This window comes from Equus quagga, chromosome 4 (assembly GCF_021613505.1).
Source record: "Equus quagga isolate Etosha38 chromosome 4, UCLA_HA_Equagga_1.0, whole genome shotgun sequence".
NCBI classification, from domain to species: Eukaryota; Metazoa; Chordata; class Mammalia; order Perissodactyla; family Equidae; genus Equus; species Equus quagga.
Window position 1 is genome coordinate 94,568,839 of NC_060270.1, and position 15,853 is coordinate 94,584,691.

Here is a 15,853-nt window from a genome sequence, read left to right on the forward strand (position 1 = left end):
CTCTCCCTCCCCTCAACCCCTAGAATGAATGTAAGCTCCATTATGGCAGGAATTTTTTCTTTTGTTTTGTTCGCTATTATTATTATTATTTCTAATGCATGGAATAGTATCTGGGGCACACAGTAGATACTCAGTAAATATTTGTTCACTGAATGAATGATGATGATTGCTCCTCCATATCCTATTATCCTGGTAAAATAGTTTCAATGTGGGAAACAACAGCAGACCTTCTGAGTTATACAAACTAAAATGCTTTTATGATGCCCAATATGGTGGCCCCAGTGAAATGTGTGCAAAGTTCTAGACCAGCAAGAGCTTTACAGCTGAGCAGACAAACAGTCAAGGGGCTGCACAGGATCAAACTTCAATAGCAACACCATGTGGCAACAAAAGCAACAATACTAGTGGGCTTATGAGGTTTCAGTTCTCTGCTTGTCTACTAAAGAGGAATGACAGTATCTTTGTGAGTGTCAACCAAGAAAACAGGGTAAGTGGGGAAGGGAATCCCTCAAGAGGGAGGCAAAGGACTTCTTGTACTGTGATACATAGGTGACTAAGTCTTGGATCTGAAGAGCATATTACACATATTACATATGACTTGCCAGCTTCATGGTCATCTTTTCTCTTTGGTTATGAGGGGGTTTCCTTTTAGCTGTACAGATCTATCATTCTTTTTATAGTATCATTTGGCACAGTGTTTAGAACTACCTGAAGATGAAATATTCACCCATATTCTCTTTTGCATATACAGTTCTACGTTGCTTGACGACGGGGATATGTTCTGAGACGATTTCATCATTGTGCAAACAACACAGAGCGTACTTACACAAGCCTAGATGGTATAGCCTTCTACACACCTAGGCTATATGGTACTAATCTTATGGGACCACCATCGTATATAGAGACTGTTGTTGACTGAAACATCCTTAGGCAGCTCACAAGTGCATATTATTTCTGTTTTATAGGCAAATCTGTAGTTTCTCTGGAATTTCACCTGGAAAATAGTGTGTGGCAAGGACAGAAAAATATTTTTACAAATTATTTGTCAGTACTTCTGACATCTTAGAATCTATCCTTAGATCTGAGAAGCCAGCATCATCAGTTACCAAATTTTGTCGGTACACATTATATGAATACAAATACACACACACAGAGTTGAGTCTGATTTCGGACCATCTAATAACCTACCTATTTCTGCTAGAACTCAACTTTTAATGATTATTTTTTCAATTTTAGCCATGTGATACACAATTAAATGTGAAGCCTACTCAATATCCCCAAAAACCCTTCCAAAATTTCAAAAATATCTAAAGAGATTATTTTTTACTTGATTTTTTATAGAAAATGGAAGAAATCCTGATTTGAATACTCTATCCAGCATAGTTTACTCTCTACAAATAGGACTCACAATGCCTCTTTTTAAAAAGTATAAAATCTGAAGACTTTATAATGGCCTGCCAAAAAGGATTTCATTTTTCAAGTGAACTAAATAACAGTTAAATTATGTACTTAGGAGTATTTTAAACTCCTGGAAAATTTTAAATATTATAATTAAGGAACCATTCTTTTACAGCATGTCACTTTGCCCAGTGTTGGGGCCGTATCTCACACTATCCTGTGTCAAATGCATAGAGGGGAAGAAAGTGAAAAGAGCCCTCCTGGGGCCTAAATGCTAAATTTCCAGGGTTTGGTGGGTGTAAGTCATAACATTTCATCACCAGGTTTTGATTTGTATATAGAGAGCCTCGAATACAGTGAAATATTTCAGAAAGATTCTAACGATATCATAAAGAATCATTCCATCAATACCTATAAGAAACACAAGGCGCCCCCTCTACACAGTCCATTATGTTCACCATACAACTTTCAAAGGAATTCAAGTCTACTCATAAAACTTTTAATAAAATACACTCTACCAGTAATAAAATTTAACTATATAAAACAAGAATGCCCACAGGAGATCTGTAAAGTTCCTCCTACTATGTTTGGAAATAAAAATTCATGACTGGTCTGCTTCCAACCACGACAGAGTAGCTGCTATTTGCAGATTTGCTATTCTACCAAAAACAAGTATAAAACAGGCCAAAACATATGAGGCAACTGATTTCAGAAAATGAATAACAGGCAGGGCAGGTCTGAGATCTGTGAGGGAAGGGAAATAGGAAGTGAGCCTCATGACGGCCCTAGCTTTCTGCCTAGGAACACTTTCCTGTCCCAACACAAGGACAATTAGCCCAAGCAGAGCGGCTAGGAGACAGAGACCAGATTTCTGAGCACAGTGATTTACCATGGGTCCTTGGTCAAGGGCTAGGCTACATACTCACACTCATGCACACACATACACACACACACTCTCTTAGGGTTAGGCTCTACGAGGTCTAGCAGAGATCAGATACTAAGAGGCTGCTGGGAGTCTTCGGAGTTCCTGCCTGTTACTGACTGAATGTTTGTGTCCCCACAAAATTCGTATGTTGAAGCCCTAACCCCCAGTGTTGCTGTATTTCGAGTCTGGGCCTCTAAAGAAGTTTTTAAGGCTAAGTGAGGTATAAGGATGGAGCCCTGATCCAACAAGATTAGTGTCCTTATAAGAAGAGGCAACAGAGAGCTCACTGTCTCTCCACACACACACAGAGGTCATGTGAGTACACTGTGAAAAGGCAGCTATCTACAACCCAAGGGGAGAGCCCTCACCAGACACCAATCCTGCTGAGACCTTGATCTTGGACTTCCAGCCTCCAGAACTGTGAGAATATAAATCTGTTGTTTAATCCATCTAGTCTATAGTATTTTGTTATGGCAGCCCAAGCAAACTAATACTCCACCCAACTAGAGTAGAGAGAACATTTCAGGCATTCAGTTGAAACCCCAAAAAGGCCACACCTTAGGAGTAAAGGCTCCTTTCGAAATAGGCCTGTCTCACAAAGAAAATCAAGCCTGACAAAAACCCAAAAGATCTTTCAATAACATAACTACCTGACAGAACAAAACCCAACATTAAAGGAAGACAACATAATTCAGCCCCCTTACAAAGAATAATCACAATGACCAGCATAATATTAAAAATTACCAGATAAGCAAAAAAGTGTTTCACAATCAAGATAAAAGTAATGAATAAAAACAGATAATAGCATAACCCAAATGTCAGAATTAGCAAAGAAAGTACTTTAAAGCAGGTATTACGTATTTTTTCAAGAACTTAAAGCAAAAGATGGTCATAAGTGAGTAGATTGTGAGTGCTCAGTGGAGAAATGGAAACTACAAAAACAGAATTTTTAGAACTGAAAAGTATAACATCTCAACTAAAAAAAAATTCACTACATGGGCTTAAAAGCAGATTGAAGACTGCAGAAACAGAGTTAACAAATGTGAAGACAAGTCAATAGAAGTTATCAAACTCGAAGAACAGAGCAAAAAGATTTAAAAGAAACTGAACAGTCTTAGTATATTAGTTTTTTAAACTTGCTATGTAACAAATTACTGTAAATTAATGGTTTAAAACACCACCCATTATTAGCTCATAGTTCAGTAGTTCAAAATCTAGGCAGGCTTGGCTGGGTTCTATGCACACGATATTACAAGGCTTATGGTTGGGGAATTGGTGTTATTTAACTAAAACATGATAACTAAATTCATGCACTTGGAAGGACGTAAAGTGAGAAGTGACTACACATGAAAGCAGAGTTTAAATCTTTCTTCAAATGTGCATGAAACTTTCAAACACTAGAAATAATCTAGGACAATATACACAGTATATTCTCTGAATACAATGTATTTTTATTAAACCAAATGTAATATCCAGCCATGAGGAAATTAACAGCCAGGATATATAAATAATTAAGACTATAATAGGACATAATACCAAAAGTTACTATAATTAGGATACTACATATCAATATCTTGGGACATGACAAAAGCCATGCTTAGATCTTAGAGGAAAAATTGCTTTTATGTATTAAAAAAAACCAATTACTTTTATACCTTAAAATTATAGTAGAAGAACAGGGAAAAACTGGCAAAAAAAAAAAAATTCAAAACTAGAAAATGAAAAGCAAATAAATAAATAGAATTCATTCTGGTATCTAATAGGAAACCGTAGCTGACAGATTCTACTGAAGATATAAAAATGTTCTTTCTTTGGACCAATTCATTATAAACTAGTTATCTGAAAATGCAGGAGAGCCAATTTTTTTCTAGTTTATAAGTAAATCATACATGTTTATAGTATTAAAATAATTACATATACTTGTTAAGTTTCTAGACGACACAATTCTTGTGTGGTCATTAAATTTCGATTAAAATATTTAAATGCCCAATACTTCAGCCTAATAGAATCCTCCTCCCCATTTAATGTTTTGATATGTTTGGGTAAATTTTTATTAATGCAAATCTTCAGTATACTCTGGGGAAAGCAGTAATATAAATTCTACTTTAAAATGCACTCTTCATTATCTCCTAAAATGAAAACCTACTTATAGCTCTGAGAAATGAAAGGTAATAATTAAAAACAACAATAACAAGTGATAGCTTCAAAGCGTTTTACACACGCTAAACTTACACTTCAATCCAATGAAGTAAAGATTCGCCATTTTATAAATGAGGAAACTGAGACACAGAAAAGTAACGAGCACAAGGTCATACAGCTAGTAAGTAGTAAAACAGGATTTCAATCTGGGCAGTCCAGCTCACGGTATACTCTCCAAGTTTAAATACTATATTAAACTTCTTCTTGAGTGCAATTTTTGCTCAAAACTGCTGAATTTATTCGTCCCAACAAGTTAGTTTTCAGTTTTCCTATGTATGAACATTTTAAACATACTGAATAAGACAGATGCAAGTTCAACTCTTGTTTATCACAAAAGGATCAGGCAGAATGCCAGGAGTAACTCCATCTACTACATCATCTAATAATACAATATATTAAGACTTTCTTGCTCTGGTGGAATACAGAAGAGGACTGCCACTCTTTTTCCATTTCACACGTCACCAACATTTTCGGGGAACTAGGAAGAGTTAGAAGAGTTGGGCAGATAGGAAGGAGGAGAGGAAAAAACCACACCAAAATCATCTTTTACTGTCTTTTAATATTGTAAACCATCTATTAAAAAGGCAAAAGGTCTTGGGCCAGCCTTTAGATTCCTGCAAGTTCACTTTCTTCTTAGCTGATACTTTCAAGATGCCCTCTGTAACTCTGTTATGTGAGAGCCATGCTCCCTCCCAACTCCACAAACGCTCATTTCCATAAACAGCCTTACAAGAGGGAAACAGGGCAGAAGCACAAATGTAGGAAGTATAATTTCTATTGTAACAGACCTATCAGGAAGCTTCATATGCAAGACACTTACTGATAGCTGGGGAAAGGGAAAAATGAGTCTCCAAAATAACCACTAACATGCCAAAACGTCACTGATGGAGAATCAAAAGCAGTTAGGCTGGCGGGGTGATAACATGACCTCTGCAGGCTGAGGAAATCATTATGCACACTCTATGCACATGTGGAGTACACCTATCACCCATTAACAATGGAGAGCGGCCTTCTCTACACTCAGCTCTGAAACTTACTAGCTTAAGGTCTCTAGGTAGTTCACCTCAGCTGACTCAAATCAGAATGCGTTCTCATTTGTAAAATGGAGATCAAAATGCCTGCCATGTTTAAAAGAGAAGTTGTGAAAATTAAGCGAGAAGAAAAATGGATGAAAGACCTAAATAGATACTTCCAAAAAGAGGATATTCATTTAACAAATAAATATACTTAAAGGTGCCCAACAACAGTAGTCACCAGATATATGCATATTAAAACCACAATGAGATAACACTAGAATGGCTAAAATTTTTTAAACTGCATCACCACATATTGACAAATTTCTGACATGAAACTGAAGTCATAGGAGCTAAAAATAAGCAGGTGGCCACTTGAGGATGTTAATAATTTTTAGGGAGCAAGATCTGCTATGTGTCACATTGACTCTCTTAGGTTTAATCCCTGTACTAAACACGAATATTTACTCACTATCAAATAAAGTAACAGAGCCTAACAAGGCAACAATGTTAAAAAAAAAATTCTTCCCTTCAACCCTCCACCTCAAGGGCTTAGTACTACTAGGAAAACCAAAACGTGGCATGTGCTAGATTTCTTTAAGCAGAGCTTTTAGGAAAGAATGTTAAGATAATTCATCCCACGACATATGAAAGCAAAAGAAGCTGCTCGAGATAACAACAAAAAGTCCCTTTTAGTTCATAAACTAAAACTCTGAGTCACTACAATTCTCATGTTGCAAATGAAAATAAACAAGTGCTTCATAAGAGAATATTTACTGACCAAGAGTTTGTGAGTTTTCAATTGCAATAAAAATTTTACTAATGAACAAATTTTCTCATCCTATATGCCACTATCATTTATAAATTACACTAAATAATAGGGATATTGTGCATAATAAAATTTTAAAATTCTTCATCATTTCTCTTGATGCTTTTATACGAGATGTATTAAACACAACCTCTGAGGTTGCATTAAAAGTCACTCAGAACTGTAACTACTTCATGGGATCTTCAGTTCTCAACATTCTTTAACTACAGGAAACTACAGGAAGTCTTCCTTGTAATGGGACAGTGATAGGTGTCACAAACAAGTCTCAGTGGTAAAGAAACCTAAGTGTTCCAGAGGCTGTTGTAGGAACAGAGAGGTGCGTGTTCTTTAAGTATAGGCAGTTACGGGTCCACTAAGAAAAATAACGTCCTCAATAAAAAATAAATAAGTAGAAAGAAAGAAGGAAAATAATGTAGAATAGTCTAAAAGATGGAAGCAATATTTACTACTCCAAAAGAAGACTTGAAGATGCCAATAAGCTAATGCGAAACTCAGTCCTAAAAAAAAAGGATTGGGGAAAAGAATGAGCAATACCAAAATGTTTCAGGTTTCTAGAAACACATTCTCACCAAGGGGGTTTGACAAATGTTACTGATTGACTGATAATCTGAAACAGGAAAAAGATTGTGAGCAAAAACTTTATAACTTAAACACAGTGAAAAGCCAAGGGGAGGGGGAAAGAGAAGGTTACATCTGGGGACACAGGCAACCAAGGAGGAAAAAGAATAAGCGGAGATAAAGAAATGATATAGTCCTCAGTTTTGATATCTGGGTAATAGGTGGTTAGAACCATCAGCTGTCAAGTAACCAGAGTCTGATATGCTGCACTTCATCCCTGTAAATGAGGTCTGCTCTTTCAACGCTCAGCACACCTCTGTGGTCCTTTCATTTGAACAAAATAAGCAGCACAGACACACGCTGCTACAGTATTATGTGGTATATTCACTTGTAGAAAAATCATTCTCTTACCCTCGCGTTACTTTCAAACTATAATCTAAGTAAGCTTAGAAGTAAATGTTACTATCAAGGAATAAAAAAGTACATTCTTAATTATCAACATCATCAGTTCACAGGAAACAGAAATATAAATTACAATGTCTTTTCTCTTAAATCCTAAAAGACCCTAAAAGAAACTCCCTTTTATGATTTTACCAATCTGATCATAAACCCACAAGAAAGAACAAAGGCCAAAAACAGCTAGGACTAGCAAAACAAAGAAAAACAAGACAGGGGAGCTTGCCCTACTACCGATAAAGGCCACTGAGATTAGAATGTGGTATTGGTGCAGGACAGATAAAGAGAATAGTGTAGACGGACAGAAAGCACAGACACAGGCCTCAGGGAAGGAAATGCACTGCACGAAGGAGAGAGAGTTCCAAAACAGTGGGGAAGGACAGACGATTCAATAAGTGATGAGACAACTGATTATTGTCTATTATCGACTGATTATTCACTCAAATCCTCACTCAGACCCTACACAAAGATCAAGTCCAGGTGGATTAAACACCTAACTGTGAAATTAAAACTTTAATAAAACTTTCAGAAGAAAATATAAAGAGATCCTTATAATCTCAGGGAAAAGAAGGCTCTCTTAAACAAGAAAAATGGAATCAAGGGAGAAAGACAATATCACTGAACTAAAACCTATATTTTTTTAACAATAAAAGACATCAGAAATAAAAAGAAGCAACAAACTGGGATATATATTTGCAATTCACACAGCCAACAAAAGATTAGTAGAGAATGTACAGGGAACTCTCAAAATCAGTACGACAAAGTAATCCAACAGAAAAATAAGTAAAAGTAACAAGCAGGTGATTTTTAGAAAAAGAAAACAGAATGACCAAGAAACATATGAAAAGATGCTCACTTTACTAGCAATGAAGTTGAAATGAAAACAATGCCCTATTTCACACCCCTCAAATTGGCATAAATTTAAAAATGTGACAATACCCAGTGTTAGAATGTGGAACAACAAGGGAGTCACTTCCACTGCCGGTGGGAGTAAAATCTCCCACAAGTACTAGGAAGGGCAATTCTGCACCATATAATATTTTGCAACTTTGCACTATCTACTCTTTTAATAAGGAGTTTCCCCTTAAGATACAATCCCTAGAGAATCTCTCACTCATGTGAACAAGAAAGCAAGGATAAGAACTTTCATTGCAGTGCTGTCTGTAACAGTAAAAAACTGGAGAACACTTCATCTCCATTAACAGGACAATAGATAAATAATGTGGTATATTCATAGAGCAGAATACCATATAACTGTTAAAACTAATGAATTAGAGCTAAAAACAGCAATATGAATAACACAAAAAATGCTGAATGACAAGTTACAAATGACAAAGAATGACACTATTTTTATGAAGTTTAAAAATACACAAAACACCCGATCAAAAAATGGGCAGAAGATATGAACAGATATTTTTCCAAAGAAGATATACAGGTGGCCAACAGGCACATGAAAAGATGTTCAACGTCACTAATCATCAGGGAAATGCAAATCAAAACTACAGTATCACATTGCACCTGTTAGAATGGCTATAATCACCAAAACAAAAAACAACAAATGTTGGAGAGGATGTGGAGGAAAGAGAACCCTCATACACTGCTGGTGGGAATGCAAACTGGTGCAGCCACTTTGGAAAACAGTATGGAGATTTCTCAAAAAATTAAAAATAGAGGGGCCAGTCCAGTGGCTTAGTGGTTAAGTTCGCGTGCTCCGCTTCAGCAGCCCGGGGTTTGCAGGTTCGGATCCTGGGCGAGGACCTACACATCGCTCCTCAAGCTATGCTGTAGTGGCATCCCACATACAAAATGGAGGAGGATTGGCAAAGATGTTAGCTCAGTGACAATCTTCCTCAAGCAAAAAGAGGAAAATTGGCAACAGATGTTAGCTCAGGGCCAATCTTCCTCACCAAAAAAATAAATAAATAAATAGAAGCCTCATACAACCCAGCTATCCCACTACTGGGTATTTACCCAAAGAACTTGAAATCATCAATTCAGAGAGACTTATCCACCTCTATGTTTGCTGCAGCATTATTCACAATGGCCAAGACGTGGAAGCAACCCAAGTGCCCACTGACTGATGAATGGACAAAAAAGATGTAGTGTACACACACACACACACACACACACACACACACACACACACACAAACTAGAATACTACTCAGCCATGAAAAAGGGCAAAATCATCCCATTTGCAACTACATGGATCGACCTTGAGGGTATTATGTTAAGCAAAATAAACCAGAGAGAGAAAGAAACACCACATGATTTCACTCATATGTGGAAGGTACACAAACACGTGGACAAAGAGAACAGATGAGTGGTTACCAGAGGGGAAGGGAGTTGAGGGGTGGGCATAAGGGGTAAAGGGGCACATATGTATGGTGACTGACAAATAATAACGTACAACTAAAACTTCACAATGTTATAAACTATTATGACCTCAATAAAATAATAAAAATATACAAAACGATACATATAGTATATTAATATGTATAGTATAAACATTATAAAATAGAGTGTATATCTTTTTGGAGAGTGTTTAACTCTGAGAAGGGAGGAAAAAGAATAGGATCAGATAGCTACTAAATATACTGGATAATTTCAACTAGATAATAAATATCATAAATGTTTTCTTAAAAAAAAGAATAAAGTGGGGCTGGCCCCGTGGCCGAGTGGTTAAGTTCACGCGCTCCGCTGCAGGCGGCCCAGTGTTTCGTCAGTTCGAATCCTGGGCGCGGACATGGCACTGCTCATCAGACCACGCTGAGGCAGCGTCCCACATGCCACAACTAGAAGAACCCACAACGAAGAATACACAACTATGTACCGGGGGGCTTTGGGGAGAAAAAGGAAAAAATAAAATCTTAAAAAAAAAAAAAAAAGAATAAAGTGTGGCAAAATATTAGGAATTCACAGAGTTGGCTGATAGGAAGGAGTTTATGTTATATCTTGTACTTTAAGCTAAAAATATTTCATAGTGTAAAAAATTACAAAATACATTAATTAAAATCTGTAACTATCTGAAAGCCTTAGAATTTTTGGTACCACATAAGCAAAATACAGTATAGAAAAAAATTGGCTGTTAAAGCTATCATTCGCATTCATAACCAAAAATTCTTTTTAATTCTAATTTTTTGCAAAGATTGTAACAACCTTATTGTGTTCAAGAATTGACTCAGTAAGAATGTAAATGTTATAGATTTGAACATATAAAGTAAATTTGTATTACTGGAGTGCTATCACTATCTTTTTTTTTTGAGGAAGATTAGCCCTGAGCTAACATCTGTTGCCAATCCTCCTCTTTTTGCTGAGGAAGACTGGCCCTGAGCTAACATCCATGCCCATCTTCCCCTCCTTTATATGTGGGACACCTACCACAGCATGGATTCCCAAGCGGTGCCATGTCCGCACCCGGGATCCAATCCGGGGAACCCAGGCCACTGATGCGGAATGTGCGAACTTAACTGCTGCGCCACCGGGCCGGCCCCTATCAATATCTATTTTTGTAGTAGAGTTTCTTATAAAATTTCATGGAGAAAAAAATCCCATGACTGAAAGGCCCCAAACTCCTCACTGTCAAGTTCATCGAACACAACACAAGCAAAAGACACAGCAATACATGCATTCAACTTTCACTTAACAAAGTCTCCTTTTAAGATAAAAGTTCACACTTCAGGGGCTGGCCCCGTGGCCGAGTGGTTAAGTTCGCGCGCTCCACTGCAGGTGGCCCAGTGTTTCGTTGGTTCGAATCCTGGTCGCGGACATGGCACTGCTCATCAAACCACGCTGAGGCAGCGTCCCATATGCCACAACTAGAAGGACCCACAACGAAGAATATACAACTATGTACTGGGGGGCTTTGGGGAGAAAAAATAAAATCTTTAAAAAAAAAAAGTTCACACTTCAATCCACTGTGTCAGAAGAATTTTGTAGAGGTAGAATATGAGCTATCTTCAACGAAGGAGATACCAACAAGGTTGCTGAAAAAAGCAGAAGTCTATCGGGGAATAGTAAATGGCACAAAGGCAGAAACCAGCAAGAAAGACTGCGTGGCTTGAGGAAGGGGAAAAAAGATATGCAAATGAGAACTGGAGTTAGGGAGCAGAACAAACAAACCATGACTCGGGAACCAACACAGTGAGACTAGAAAAACTGGTACAGAACATAAGGGAATGACATGTTCCCTTTAACACTAACCACTAAATCTTCCTACTCTGTCTCTGTCCCCATGTTCCACTTTCCCCTTGGAATCCCCTAAGAAGGCTGCCCCAACCAGGTTCCACCTCAAGAACCCCACACACCCCTTTTATGACTCTGGCCTGGGATGGGCTAGGAGGAGAAGGGAGAAATTTTCTTTCTTTTTCTCAGTATAGCTTTAAAGGAATTTTATTGAAAAAAACAAAAGATAAATCCAGATTTGAAGAAATCCAATGAATATTTAAAAAGCTCTAACACTACCATACCTAGCATACCCTTCAGGGTTTGTAGATTCTGACTCCAAGGAAAAATAGCAATTTGCCAGAGCTCCTAAGCGCCTAGCCTTTGGCCTGCTTCCATTTGACAAGTGAGATACAATTATCAACTGAGGGGAGCCTTCCTAGACATCTTGACCCACTACAGCCTTGTCTCTGGGTCTGAGAAAAGGATTTCTTCCCCACATGAATGTCGCAAAGACTGCTCACCTTCTGGTGAAACTCTGAACCTACCAAAGGAATGTAGTTTCATCTCTAAAGGCCCTTAAGTATGAAATGACCGTGTCATACATAAAGTAAGAGGCGGTTACTTCCTCCAGGTAAAGTGCTGTCAGAAAAGTGGGGAGAGAGAGAGGATAGCATCAACACCTTTACAGGGTCTGCCCGAAGGTCCTTGTCGTCTCTGCAGGGGAGATGGTTGTTCCAAAGAAGGGGAGAACGTAAGGCATCTCGGGTATTTCTAGTACTATATTTATCACATTATATTACACTTATCTTTTTATGTGTGTACATGTCCTCCATTAGATTGAGAGTTCCTTGAGGGGAGGAACTCCGCCTATTTATTAAATTTTTGTGTCCCCAGAACTTAACACAATGTCTGATACACAGTAATCATTCAATGGATGTGTGCTGAATGAAAGATGAACAGAAGTATGACAAAAAAAGAAACAATGGTAATAAAAATTCGACTGAATCCAAGAAAGCAGGTGAAATGGACACTGACACTGCAAGGAACATTCCTGTAGACATCTTAAGTTAAATATTGACTTGCTTGTACTACGTAACTATTTCAAATTAAAAGCAGCTTTAAGTTCTGAAAAACGCAATATACAGTTTCTATTCTACGATACAGGTTTAAGGCCAGTTTAAACTTAGTATTTCATTCCACTTTTTCAATCAATTCCACTCACTGGTCTAAAAGAAGTTACCACCGGGCCTCAATCAAACTCCCTCTTTCACCCTTAAGCTGTCTTTTGGATGCTGACTTCAGTCATACTTATTTGAGTTTACAAATAAGTACTTGATGCTTTGGTTGATGGCACTGTCCATGAAATGATCTATGCATAGCAGTATTTTTTGTCTGAAGGGTGGTGCTAGGCTATGACTAAACCACGCAGGGACCTCAGAAGCCTGGGGGAAGGTTTAGAAAAACCAAACAGGCTGAGCAACTAGGCCCACTTCTCCCAGAGAAGCTTTCACTCAGAAAACAATGGGCTTTGGGAAAGATCTCCTTTGAAAGCAAGATGTCCCTTGCAAAAAAGGAGTTCCACAGTTTTTAAGTTTGAAAATCATTTGTCTTATTCTATTTTACCCTTTGTTTTATTTCACGAGGACACATGAAAGTCTTCACCACAGCAGTTAACAAGTACGTATCTCACTGTGACAAAGGAAGACATCATTAGGTATTCCAAAAGCAGAGGCTGCGAGCCTCAAGGTGATGCTTCCTATAGATTTATGCCAGTCACCCGTGTCACATATTTGAAGACTAAGGGTCAAGATATAAAATTTCTTAGCTCTCTGGGAAGCGGCTTATAACATACATCATATTTGACTTCTGAACACGCTGCAGGGATCACATAATATACCAAAACAGAGTACTTCCTAGAGTCTCCTCGTAATTAGAAAATTTTAACTATGAAACAGGTGGTTCAATACTAGGATGTGCAGTATTCTGCGTGACTGGCAATTTTCAGCAGGCGTTTTTTTTCATTCCAAAGTCCTAAAACTCTGCCTAGGGTTCTGCTAACTACTGCTAAAAAATGTTTACTCAGCCAGTTTGTTTTACTGTTATTCTAATACCCCAAATAAATTCTCACAGCCCGCCCATCTTTTCGTCACTCCATAGTCAGAGACATCAGCGCTCTTACGACCCCGACAAATAAAATACTATGAGTTGTTGTGGACTGTTCTGATATCCTAGGATTTGCCTTTTCATACCCTTAAGACAGAACATCTCGTAGCACTTGCGCCATCCATGGATAGAGAGTAATGCTTCCAACCACTGTAAATAAATGCTGACGCTGTGTGATCAGGCCTTGGATCTATTTGCATATAAGCGATATGGAACAGGTTTTTCCTATTGAATGGGGGCAAGTCGAGGGCTCTAGTGTCGGGCTGCCCTAGACAGCAGAGTCTCCACTGCTGCCTCATCTCCTAAGGGAGAAGGGGAGCGTTTAACCAGCTCAAGAAGGAGCAGGAAGTTTGTATCATCAACTCCACAATTGCTTAATTAGTCCAGTCTCCAGGGAGCCCCAGGCTCTTCCCTACTTCTGCGCCTGGCGAGAAGAACGGACCTCTATCAGGGTCCCCAACCTCAGGTGGGCAGGAGGCACTGCCAGGCCGCTAGTGACGCGCCGAGCTTGTCCCCTGAAAAATCCCGGCGGCGAGACAGCGGCGCCGCCCCCTTCTCTCCCTTTGCTGGGCTTTCCAGTCCCCGGAGTCGCCACCGCCCACTTTCTAGCACAACAAACAGCAGCCCGGCGCCCGGGCGCAGCACTTACCCACGTCTTGCTCGAAGGGGTTGGCGGTGAACAGAGGCATCGCGCCGGCACCCGAGCCCTCGTCGCTGCGGTCCGGCTGAGGCTCGGCGGCTGCTCCGGGCTGGGCGACCCGGCCGTGGCTTCCTAGACGGCTCCGCTCCGACCGCGTCCTCGCCCTTCCGCCACCGCACCTGCCCGGCTCCCGCCTGACGGGCCAGTCCGGGTCCGCGCGCCGCCCCCGCGCGCCGCCCGCAAGCCCCGTCCCGGGACAAAGTCCCGCCAGCCACGGGCATCCTCTCAGCGTCTCTGTCACCGCCGTCCGCCGGGAGGAGGCAGCAGCCCTTGTCCCAGGCCGCCGTAGAGGTCAGGCGACCGCCGCGGCCACCTTCCCATCGCTAGGACCCCGGCAAGCCACGGAGCAGGGGACCTTCGGAGCCGGAAGTTGTCTGCCTCGTAGTGGGCGACGCCAGAAGCCCGGAAGCGTGCAGTCTGGGCGGCGGCCCTGCAGGGGGCGCTGTCGTCCGGTGTTCTCCGCGTGCGGGGCCGGTTTAGAAGGCCCAGTTCCCGCTCATTTGGTGTATTCCTGAAATGCAGGTTTGTCCCTCGTGGCCGTGGCCTCGCGCCTGCCTTCGCGTCACAGTCTCGTTGCCCTGGAAACGATGGAGCCTCAGCGCAGAAATGGCTTTGAGAGTCGGCGGAGGGTCTGGCCCTGCTCTTGGGCGCTCTCAGCGTTGCGCTCTCCTCGGCGCCTAAACCCCAGAATAACCGTCCTGGAAAGCGGTGGTCGAAGTAACCATGGCTCTGTCGGGACTCCTAACTTTTCGCTTTCCGTCGCGATCTCGCCGGGGAAACACTCTTCGACTCTGGGAATCCGAAGACTGATGAGGCACGCTTTCAAGTTGCTGCCAGTTTTATAGGGGCAGCATGTAACATACACATGACAGTATGTGACAACCCTGATGTGTAATAAGGGTCACAAACTCAAATTCGCCTAGGAGCCAGGCAGGTATTTAGATGAATGTAAAAGTGCAAGCACCCTTCCCACCCACATCCTCCCCATCCCTCTTAAACGTGCTTTATTTTTCCATTGCATTTATCACTTCCTAATCTATAATTTACTTACTATGTTTTCCGTCTCCCCTCTTTAGAATGTAAACTCCATGATCAGTTCTATTCACTGGTGTGTCCCCAGCACCTACAAGTGTCCCGCAAGTAATAGGTGCTCAGTAAATACTTTTCCATGTAGCCGTGAATATGCAGTCCAGCAGCATGTATCTAAATATGGCAGCTGCTAGTAAACTTCAGTCATTTGTTGAAGTGTGGACCCTACTAGAGCTTCCAATTTTCAGTGACTTTTTAAATGTTAACAATTGCTTCAATATTTTAACGAGTCCAACAAAACCATTTTACGACCTCTGTTATAAAGACGATATATAGGAAAGAGAATCCAAGGACAGAATAGTTCAGAAAGGTGGTTGCATTTTATGCTGTAAAGCTAGGTGCACCAATGAGAAAGGT

General features: G+C 40.2%; 1 protein-coding gene across 2 annotated transcripts in view; it reads right to left on the bottom strand.

The window, feature by feature from the left end:
* STAM2 (signal transducing adaptor molecule 2) overlaps positions 1-14,638 on the bottom strand; it is a 42,538-nt gene extending 27,900 nt beyond the window's left edge. Inside the window, exon 1 of one of the 2 annotated variants that reach the window (XR_006888264.1) lies at positions 14,357-14,626. Coding sequence is in view for 1 of the 2 variants with exons in the window: in XM_046658948.1 (XP_046514904.1) it covers positions 14,357-14,396 (40 nt within the window). In the remaining variant the exon portion in view is untranslated. Of the gene's footprint in view, positions 1-14,356 lie in introns of both variants that reach the window. The other variant, XM_046658948.1, reaches the window with a different exon arrangement.
* Between the last annotated feature and the right edge of the window lie 1,215 nt (positions 14,639-15,853).